This window comes from Elephantulus edwardii, unplaced genomic scaffold, assembly GCF_000299155.1.
Source record: "Elephantulus edwardii isolate Elephantulus edwardi_28Jun2011 unplaced genomic scaffold, EleEdw1.0 scaffold00095, whole genome shotgun sequence".
Taxonomy (NCBI): Eukaryota; Metazoa; Chordata; class Mammalia; order Macroscelidea; family Macroscelididae; genus Elephantulus; species Elephantulus edwardii.
The window spans coordinates 9,256,784-9,268,119 of NW_006399845.1; the positions used below are offsets into that span (position 1 = coordinate 9,256,784).

An 11,336-nucleotide genomic window follows, 5' to 3' on the forward strand; every position below is an offset into this window, starting at 1 on the left:
TGAGGTGTGGGTCTTGCTTGAGTCTTTTGCAGATATTTTTCCAATTTTGCCAACACCATTTGTTTAAAAGGCTGTCGTTCCCCCACTTCACTGATATTTTGATTTCCTAAAAATAGTGCCAAGAGTGTTGATTTGTGGAGCTGAGTAAGCTATAACTGTTAACAACCTCAATCTCTTCTCCATCCATCATGGTGCTACCAATTGGCCCAGTTGTCAGAATCTTTGTCTTCTTGATGTTGAGCTTCAATTCATAGTGAAAACTACAGTCTTTGACTTTCTGCAGCAAGCACTTTCAGGTCCCCCTCACTTTGAGCAAGCAAGGTTCTGTCATCTGCATAATGTCAGTTGTTGATGAGTCCTCCTCCAATCCTGATGCCACATTCTTCCCCGTAAAGCCAAGCCTCCCAAACGATCTGTTCTGCACATAGATTGAAAAGATTTGGAGACAGGATGCATCCCTGACACACTCCCTTCCTGATTCTGAACCATGCAATGTTTCCCTGCACTGGCTCTGAGGACTCCTCCCTGGTCCAAGTATAGGTTTCGCATAAGCACACAATCAGCTGTCCTGGGATTCCCATTCTCCTCAAGTTTAACCACAATTTGTTGTGATCCATACAGTGAAAAGCCTTTTCATAGTCAACGAAACACAGATATTCCTCTAGTACTCTCTGCTTTCTGCCAAGATCCATCTGACATTGGAGATAATGTTTCTAGTGCCATGACCTCTTCTAAACTTAGCTTGTATTTCTGGTAGTTCTTGTCAATGTACTGTTCCAGTCATTTCTGGATACTTCAGCAGGATTTTGCTTGTGTGTGATATTAATAATATCGTATAATTTCACACTCTGTCAGGTTACCTCTTTTTGGAATGGGAATAAACAGATCTCTTTCAGTCAGTTGGCCAGGTAGTTGTTCTCCAGATTTCCTGGCACAACCTGATGAGCATGTCCAGGGCCGTATCTATTTGCTTAAATATGTCAATTGATATTCCATCAATTCCTGGGGTTTTTTTTTTTGGCCAAGTCCTTCAGAGTAGCCTGAACTTCCTCCTTCATCATAACTGCCTCGTGATCATATGTTGTTTCTTGAAATTCTTCTGTGTCAGCAAATTCTTTTTGATACATTACTCTGTATACTCCTTCCATCTTCTTTTAATGCTTCCTGGATCATTCAGTATTCTACCCATAGCATCCTTAAGTATTGCAACTTGAGACTTGACTTTGTTCTTTAGTTCCTTCACCTTAAGAAATTCCAAGCGAGTTCTGCCCTTTTGATTTTCGGACTCCAATTCTTTGCACATTTCATTGTAATACTTTGTTTTGTCTTTCTGTGCTGCCCTTTTGAAATCTTCTATTCAGCTCCTTAACTTCTTGATTTCCTCCCTTTGCTTTGGCTTCTCAGCATTCTGGTCTTATACAATACTTATACTTTTGACTGACTTATGTCACTTAGCACAATGTCCCTAGAATCACCCATGTAGGTTTTATGTGCCACTGAGTCGAGTACAACTCACAGCGAGCCTATGAACAACATATTTGAACCCTGTCCCATCATATACTACCTTTATCTCTGACACACTTGTGATCATTGCTGTAGTCACTGTCAATTCACCTGCTTGAGAATCTTCCTCTCCTTCACCATCCCTCTACCTTTCAAAGCATGATGTCCTTCTCCTAGGCATAACCTCAAAAATATGCCCAAAGTATGCAAGACAAAACTTCATGATTCTTGCCTCCAGGGGGCACTCTAGCTACACCTTCTCCAAGACATATCTCTCTGTTCTTTTGATTGTCCACAGGATATTTAGTTCTCTCCTCCAACACCATAGCTCAAAGGCATACTTTTTGTCATACTTATTAAATCATCCATGTTATGCAATGTTTTTAATTGTCCTTTAGTGTTTCATAATACTCCATAGAATGTATCACATGCTCTTTAACCTTTCATTTATTGATGGAGCCAAAAGTTTCTTTAAAGTGCTAAAAGATGTCACTTTGAAGACTTAAGTGTGCCTGACCCAAACCATGGTATTTTGAATTGATTCCTATGGATATAAAAGGTGGACAGTGAATAAAAAAGACTGGGAGGAAAAGTGAAGACTTTGAATTATGTTGGTGAAGAGTATTGAATACAGTATGAACTGCTAAAAGAAAACAAACAAACAAAACAAAACACCACAATCAAGAATTATCTTGAAAGAAGTACCACCAGGATGCTCTTTAGAAGCAAGCCTAGTGAGACTACAACTCCTCAGATGATTTAGGTATATTCTCAAGATAGATCATTCCTTGGAAAAGTGTATCATGCTTAGAAAAGTAGAGGGTCAGTGAAAGAAACAAAGATTCTCAATGAGATGCATTGACACAGTGGCCAGAACAATGGTCTTAAGCACAACAGAGACTGTAAAGACGGTGCAGGATTGGGCAAGGCTTTGCTCTGTGGCTTTGAGTCAAGACAGTAATAACATCGGATTTTTGTATGACTTCTCTAGGGAAATTGTGGAGGTGCCAATTTTTGTGCATGTAGACAAATAATTGTATTTGACTTCATGATCTCATGATTTGTCTTCATGTTTTCATAAATCCAAGCTCTTCCCATAATGTATCCAGAAACTTCAATCTTTTTGAAGTATTATTTTCAATTATCTTTGCTATAGATCTCTTTTCAATCATTACTTTTAAATAATGTGCCCTAAGTAGTTCACTATGTTATGTGATTTTTTTTAACACGTTTGGTTTCCTAAAAATTCCTATTAGAGAGTATTATAAATCTGTCTCTTTGCCTAAATCCTTTCAGAACTATGGATTTGCTTTTTTTAACCTGATATCATGCTTGAGGAAGAGGCAAATTTTATCAGAAGTATTGTTACTGATGCCAGCTATACTATGTACCAGTGATACATATCACTGAGAAAACAGTGCATTTCTCTATCATTATTCTCCTAATTTGTTCTTTTTTTTTCTAATTTGTTCTTAATGGGGCTTTCAATCAAGCTGTATAATACTACCAAGCTTCTTCAGCTATCACTTCTTCAAAGAACATAATAACTTTCATAGAATGAAATTAAGGAGAGTGTTTTGTGATAGATTAAATTTCAATTATGTGTGCTATAAAATAGTGAATGTGACTGGTTTCTTCTCGTAAAGTTAGAGCTGAATACTTCAAATGTTTGACTATATAAAGTTAATATATCCATGACATATAGGAAGATAAGTCCTTGATAATGATGACCTAATTTGATTACTAAAAGTAAAAAAAAAGCATAAACCACCAAAGCTCTTTCTCAGTTACTCTTACGAATTAGAACAACAACAACAACAAAGCCCTAATTAACAAATTATTCTAGAGTTAAGATTGTTCTTTTACATAACAATCAATGAAACTTAAATATTGTCAAAACCAAGTAACTCTAATTTTCAGATTTTAATCCAGTTCAATCATCCTAGTAATTGCATTGGGGTAAAGTGCCCCTTTAAAATAAGAAACAGGACACTTACTCAGGTTACTTTTAGTTTTAGTTTCAGATACTGAAAAACTAACACCCAAAAGAAATGTTTCATCCAAACCAATCTTTCCCTCATTTTTACAGCTGGCAACTATGGCTTCTCAATCAAGAACAGGTCTGGCCATTTAAGATCTTTAAAATATCTTTGGAAAAAAATTTAAAACACAGTTTTGTTTCCATCCACAGTTCACCTCTTTGTTCCACCTGGAAAAACACACGAATAATATTTTTACCAAGAGAGCATTACATGTGCTGACACTGGAAGTATGACTCCTTTTTCCTATCAACCACAAAAATGGCTGCTGTTAACTGGTGTAACTGGTATGTTAAATAGTATTAATCACATGACTTACATACTACCATTATTTCTCATCAGAACTTTTCAAATTAAAAAATTAGTAAACATATTTTTATAAATTCAAAGATATTAACTCGCTTGTTGAGGCTGAACAAGATGTTAACTAATTATAAATATAATGCTCTTTCTGTCATATTACATCTAAACTTGGAAAACCAGTAGCAAGTAATCCCAAGATCACATAAATTATTCATTCAGTAAATAGTTAATAAAGTATAATGAATAAGAATTAAAAAAAGGACACTCAATGCATTTTAATTGTGTTAGAATAGAGTAAGTTATATCTCATGGATAGCCAAAAGAAGAAACAAGTCTGTCTTGGAGGAAGTGCAACAAGAGAGAGCTCCTTAGAGGCGAGGATGGTAAAAACTGTCTCACACGCTTTGGTCATGTTATTGCGAGGAGCTAGTTCTTAGAAACAGGACATCATGCTGGGAAAAATAGAGGGTCAGAAAAAGAAAAGAAGACCTCAAAAAAGATAGACCGATTCAATGACTATAACAATGTACTCCAGCATTAGAGAACGTGAGGGTGATACAGTTTAGAGCAAGGCTCATAACTGCTGTTCATAGAGTCACTATGAACCATAGTCAACACAATGGCACCTAACAACACTGGGTTCAAACTGCAAGAATAGGTGGATCATGGATATCTGAGATTCAGCCTAAGGATCCTGTCTATTCATTGTCTCTGCTCTCCATTATGTGTTCCAAGACCAAGGTAGTTGAAGAGATCCATGTACTCAAACTTTATCAGTTTAGCTTCCCAAATAATGAGTATTCATGCACATCTTCAATTTTTAATAATCTACCATATGAGAACAAACAAGTTCATCCAGGAGAGGGTGAAGCCAGGCTGCTCCTTGGAGGCAAGGATTCTGAAGCTTCATCTGACATACTTTGGACATATTGCAAGGTGGGATCAGTCCTTGGAGAGGGATGTCATGCTTGGGATGGTAGAGGGACAGCACAGAAGAGGTAGACTCTCTATGAGATGGACTGATTTAGTCACTGGAGTAATGGGGATAGGCATGTCGGAGACAGTAAGATTGGCAAGAGATAGGGCAGGGTTTGGGGCTGCTGTACATAGAGTCGTTATGAGTCGCAGGTGACTCGACAGCACATAACAACAACAACAAACCATATGAGAAGTTACTGTTGTTGTGTGCCATCTATATGAGAAGAAGAGATGTGATAAAAATTTTGATTACTCCTATAAAACCACAAAGAATTAGAAGACTCATAGCTGACCTTCTTTGGGTTTTCAGAGGCTGTAAATCACATGAGAAGAGATTGCCCATCTTCTCCCACAGGGCAGCTGATGGATTCCAACTACATGCCTTTGGGTTGGCAGCTCACATCTTTAAGACTATTGTTGTTAGGTGCTGACAAGTTGACCATTATCCATAGTGAACCAATGAATAGCAGATCTGTTCTCTGTCCTGTCCTGTGCCATCCTCATCATCCCCAATATGCTTGAGCCCAATGTTAAAGTAATTATGTCAATTCATCTTATTAAGGGTGCTCCTCCCTTTCAATGAACCTCCACCTTATCAAGCATGATGTCTTTTTTTCTAAGGACTCCTTATAACATGCCCAAAGTATATGAAACTACGTTTCACCACCCTTGACTCTAAGGAGCTCCTTGGTGGCACTTTCTCCAAGATATATATTTATTTGTTTTGACAGTTTATGGGATAAACAGTACTCTTCTCCAACATCAAAACCCAAAGGCATCAATTCTTCAATCATCCTTCCTCAGAGTCCAACGTTCAGATGCATAGAATGTGATCTCAGTGGCAGTAACTGCCCCATTTTAGGGTGATAGGTAAGCTTATCCTTCATTCTCTAAGTGACCTCCAATCTTTTTTCCTAAGTCTTAGCTTTAAGTATTTTATTTCTTAGAGTAGGTGCACAATACACAAAGAAAATAAAAAAGAATAATTTAGATGTTACAGTTCCTAAGTTTTTTTGCAAAATTGACCTAAAGAAATCAAACTTCTCACAAGTTCCAACAGTTTTCACCCAAAACACTTTAGCATTCAATTTTTGTTGAATATTCTAAAAGAACATTCTTAGTTAACATATAGAATTTATGTAATTGCCAAAAAACTTTGTTTGTAGGATAAAAGTTATGAGAAACTTAACATAGAAAGCAGAGAGAAGCAGCAAGACAATTTCAGACCCAAATTTGTTAATTTTCAGTATTCAAAAAAAACCATTACTAAGCTAATTTATGTACGTAAAATGAAAAGAGAAAAGTCTAACCTGGAGACAGAGAGACTCTGTATTCCTCTAAATTAAAAGAGGAGGTAGGAAAAAATGCTTTCAGTTTGGTGGTGGGTTTTTTTCCCCCGAGTATACCATTTTTATATTCCAAAGGAAAACTTTCAATATATAAGAAATAAATAATGTGGAAGTTCATGAGTGATTTAATATCATGAGATGACTTAAGACAATGGGAAAATATAAATGTGTAAAGGTATGTATCCTTAATAGCCAGGAAAAACTTTAATACACTTTATTAATTTGTAGGGAGCTCAACAATAAGTAAAAGCCACTCTATTTAGGAAATTATATAAAAATTTTATCTATACATTTCATTAAGCTAGATCTACTCTCTCTAGAAGGTTAGCATAAGACTTCAACATAAAACTACTGCATGAAAAGAAAAGTAAATTAAAATCAAGAACAGTGATTCAGTTGGAAAATTTTAAAAATAAATTATATATATATATTAACACAGGAGAAGTGTGAACTACCTTATAAATTCCACAACATACAACTTCTCTCTAGTAAAAGATCTTGCTTGGATGGACTTACCTGAATTAAAACATTATTGTCTTTAGAAAATACTGCATCACCTGATGGCAAAAGAGGCTCGCTTTTCTCACAGCTGTCGTGGCTGATGAGCGTGTCCGCATAGTTGGGCTGCGGGAAGATCAGGTGGCTCTTGCGCGAGTCCGCGGTGAGGGAGACCTCATGCGAATAGGTCTGTAGGAAGGTCCGCATCCCGTTCACGCCCACAAAGTGCGAGGCGGGCACATCCGCCAATCCTACCCCTGACGCCTGGAGCAGGCGCGATGTGTGCCAGCGCCTCAGCCTGAGCGCCATCAGCACGATGACAAAGGCGAGGAAGACGCAGGAGACAGCGGCCACGGCCACCACCAGATACAGCGTGAGATCAGCATCATCTTGGTTGGTGGGAGACTCCAGGCTGCCCAGGTCAGCGAGCACATCGGGGATGCTGTCGGCCACGGCCACGGTGAGCGTGACAGTGGCCGAGAGAGGGGGCTGGCCGTGGTCCTGGACAGCCACCACCAGGCTCTGCTTGAGTGCGTCTCTGTCCTGCAGGGCCCGCGCAGTGCGCACCTCGCCCGTGTGCACCCCCACCGCGAACAGCCCTGGCTCACTGGCCTTGAGCAGGCGGTAGGACAGCCAGGCGTTCTGACCCGAGTCTCTGTCCACCGCCACCACCTTGGTCACCAGGTAGCCAGGCTCTGCGGAGCGAGGTGCGAGTTCCATGCCTGTGGAGCCATCGGTAGGGAAGGTGGGGTACAGAATCTCGGGGGCGTTATCATTCTGGTCCACCACGAAGAGGCTCAAGGACACATTGCTCCTGAGCGGTGGCTCTCCGCTGTCTCGTGCAATCACCCAGAGCTGCAGGTCGCGAAATTGCTCGAAATCGAAGGAGCGCAGCGCATACAGGACACCAGTGTCAGAGTTGATGGAGACAAAGGAGGACAGTGGCGCCCCCTGGAGGGTGCTGTCGGCCAGGGAGTACGTGACCTGGGCGTTTTCGCCGGAGTCCGGGTCTTGGGCTGTCACCGAGAAGACCGAAGTGCCTCTGGGGTTGTTTTCAGGGATATACGCCAAGTAGGAGGCTTGAGGGAAGGTAGGCGGGTTGTCGTTGGTGTCTGCCACGTTTAACAAAATGTGAATTTCCGTGGACAAGGGTGGACTTCCCCGATCAGTGGCAGTCACCGTGATGTTGTAGCTAGGAACCTGTTCCCGGTCTAAAACTGTGTCAGTCACTAAACTATAGTAATTTCCATAAGACTTTTCTAATTTAAAGGGAAGATTTCTTTGGATGAAACAAGTCACCTGCCCGTTTTCCCCAGAGTCTTGATCATGTATATTTAAAAGAGCAATTAAAGCCCCTCTGGGAGAATTTTCTAGAACAGAGCTGGTGACAGAAGTGACAACGACTTCAGGGGCATTGTCATTCACGTCCAGAACTGTGATAAGGACTTTGGCTCGAGCGGAATATCCCGCATTATCCATTGCTTGTACTTCCATCTCGTAGAATTCGGATTCCTCGTGGTTGAGCTCTCCTATTGTTAAAATTGTTCCCAACTTCTGGTCTAGTTTGAAAACTTGGGCGGCTTGGTCGTCCACGTACCGGAAGGAATACGTCACTTCCGCGTTGGCGCCTTCGTCTGGGTCGGTGGCGTTTACCCGGAGCAGCTGAGAGCCCGGGGCTACGTTCTCCCGGACGCTCGCGCGGTACTCGGGCTGCGCAAAGGCCGGTGCGTTGTCGTTCACATCAACCACCACAACGCGGATCCGCGCGGTGCCGCTGCGCACCGGGTCGCCGCCGTCGGAGGCCGTGAGGACCAGGTGGTGGACGGCCTTTTCCTCGCGGTCCAGGGCGTGCTCCAGCACCAGTTCTGGGTACTTGTTCCCATCCGCTCCACTCTGCACGTCCAGAGAGAAGTGAATATTTGGGCTGAGAGCGTAGCTCTGCAGAGAGTTCTTCCCGATATCCGGATCCAACGCGTGAGGAAGAGGGAAACGCATCCCCGTGGCGGCGTTTTCACTCATTTTTATTTCCAGTTCACCATCCCTGAAGTAAGGGGCGTTGTCATTAACGTCCCTCACTTCTATTTCCACCCCGTATATTTTCACTTCATCTTCCATGAGAATCTCTAGGTTTAATTGACACTTGACAGTCCCCAAACAGAGCGCCTCCCGGTCTATCCTGCCCGCCGTGATCAAGCTGCCGCTTCGCAGGTTCAGAGCGAAAAGTTGAGCCCTACCTCTGGAGACGATGCGGACTCCGCGCTCCACCAGCTCGCCAGGCTCCAGCCCTAGGTCTTTTGCGATGTTGCCCACACTAGAGCCTTTTTCCAGCTCCTCCGGAACGGAATAGCGGATCTGGGTGCACCCAGCTTCCCACAAGACCCCTAAGAGGACTCCCAGCAGGACCAGGCGTTTGCAGTCTCGGTGCTGATGCCCAGGGTTCATTGTCAGTTTCCTCCAATATTATTTCCAGATACTGGATCACTGAGGTCAAGATCGGTTCCTGTTTTCTTGGAATCCGACTGTTGGGGCCAGACCTCCCATTCAGTCCTCACAGTTCAGGAGATAACTGGTTTGTCCGTCAGTGCTTTGTCCCAGAGGCGCGAGTACCGCAGGAGCTCTCGGCTTTTCTCTCCCTGATTGGTGAACAGCGGCGCTCAGAGTCCTAACCAATTACTACACAATCTTGGGCTACCAGAAAGGATTTTTGCTTTTTATTCCTTAAATAGCTCCACCTACTGTTCTTCAAATAGGAATGGAAGTAGAATTAACTAAAATCCCAAATATTTGTTCTAGTTGAAATTTCATTTCGGGGGAGGCTAATCCCTGAAAAGTTTAATATAGATGCATTAATGGAATCCCCCCGTAGTTGCAGGCATATTTTTTTTTTCTTCTCAAGGAGTTTGTAAACAAACTTGAAGTTTCTCTAACGTTATTTTTTCTCTATCTATCACGATGTTCCCTCTCGGTGCAGTGGTTAGGATTTTAATTTTTTTTTTTATATTGAGATGAAAGGCTATATAGTCTTTGATCTTAGAGTCTCTTTGCTTTTGGCAAGTAAGCTTGTGTCATTTCCCTAACTCAGGTTGTTGTTGAGTTTGTCTTCCTCCAATTCTGAGGCTACATTCTTCTTCATAGAGTCCAGCTTCTCCAATTATTTGCTCAGCATACAGATTTAACAGGTATGGAGAAAGGATATAACCCTGATGCACACCTTTCTTGATTTAAACCACAGAGTGTTTCCCTGTTGTGTTCAGACAACTGCTTCTTGGTCTATGTGTAAATTTCTCATGAGCACAGTGTTCCAAGATTCTCATTCAACTCTATGTTATCCATAATTTGTTATGATCCACATAGTCAAATGTCTTTCTGTAGTGAGCAAAACACAAAACTATCTGTCTGATAATCTCTGCTTTCAATCAAGATTCATCTGACATCCTCCTATCCCTCATTCCATAGACTTCTAAATCCAGGTTGAATTTCTTTAAGTTCTCTGTAGGTGTACTGTTCGGCCATTTAAAAATAACCATCAGCAAGATTTATCATTAATGATATTGTTTTATGATTGTCCCACTCTTCTGAGTAGCCTTTCTTTGGGTGGGGGAGTGGAAACCGGATTATTACCAATGATTCCATTTTACTTAGATCCACAATCAATACACCTAGTAACAGCAATCAGGAAATCAAAAGATGTGTTGTTTTGGGAAAATCTGCTGTCAATGACTACTCCAAAATCTTAAAGAGTAATTATGTCAGTTTAAAAACTAAAATACACCTCAGACAAGTCATAATGTTTTCAATTGCTTTCTATACATCTGAAAATTAGGCAATGAGTAAAGATGATAGAGGAAGACAATGCCTTTGACTCTGGTGTTAATGAAGAGTACTGTATATCCTACAGACTGCCAAAAGAACAAATTTACTTGGAGGAAGTGCAACCAGGATGCTCCTTAGAGGCAAGGATGGTGAAACTTCATCTCACATACTTAGGCATGTTGTCAGGAGAGGACAGTCATTGGAAAAAGTTATGTTGGGAAAGGTGGAGGGTCAGAGAAAGACCCTCAACAAGATGGAATGACATAGAAAACGATGATAGCACACAAGATACAGCAAAGTTCTGATTTGTTGTTGAGCTCCAGTAGACTGGACAGCATATAGCAGCAACATAAAGTTATTCTAATCTTATCATTTAACTGCTCCTAATATGAGACTCTTCTCATAGCATCTCCAAAGTACAAAAACTCAATTCTCAAAATTCTAGCTTCACTGTACTTCTTTCCAAAACCATTGTATGCTGATTTTGCAGTACATGGTATATCTACTATTTTTCCTAGAGAAAGACATCATGCTTGGTAAATGTGAAGGTCAGCAAAAAAGAGAAAGACCCTCAATGTCACAAGTCTGCAACAATGGACTCCAAATAGCAATGATTGTAAGGATGGTGCAAGCTCAGGCAGTGTTTTGGTGTGTTCTATGCAGGTTGCTATAGGTCTGAACCAATTTGATTGCACCTAACAACAATTTGAGACTACAACACATCTATTATGGAAAATTATGCATTTTGATAAAGCACATCAAAGAAAATTTCATTTTTCCTGGCTCAAGTGTGATTGGGGTGGGGGGAGATTTTCTGCATTATCCTTAATGGAAGAACGTCTTAATCAGGTTC

At 41.0% G+C, this 11,336-nt stretch overlaps 1 protein-coding gene across 1 annotated transcript; it reads right to left on the reverse strand.

Moving 5' to 3' along the window:
• Positions 1 to 6,628: 6,628 nt before the first annotated feature.
• PCDHGA12 (protocadherin gamma subfamily A, 12) lies at positions 6,629 to 9,112 on the reverse strand. The gene has a single exon (XM_006891199.1). The coding sequence runs from the start codon at positions 9,110 to 9,112 to the stop codon at positions 6,629 to 6,631; it is 2,484 nt and encodes an 827-aa protein (XP_006891261.1).
• Between the last annotated feature and the right edge of the window lie 2,224 nt (positions 9,113 to 11,336).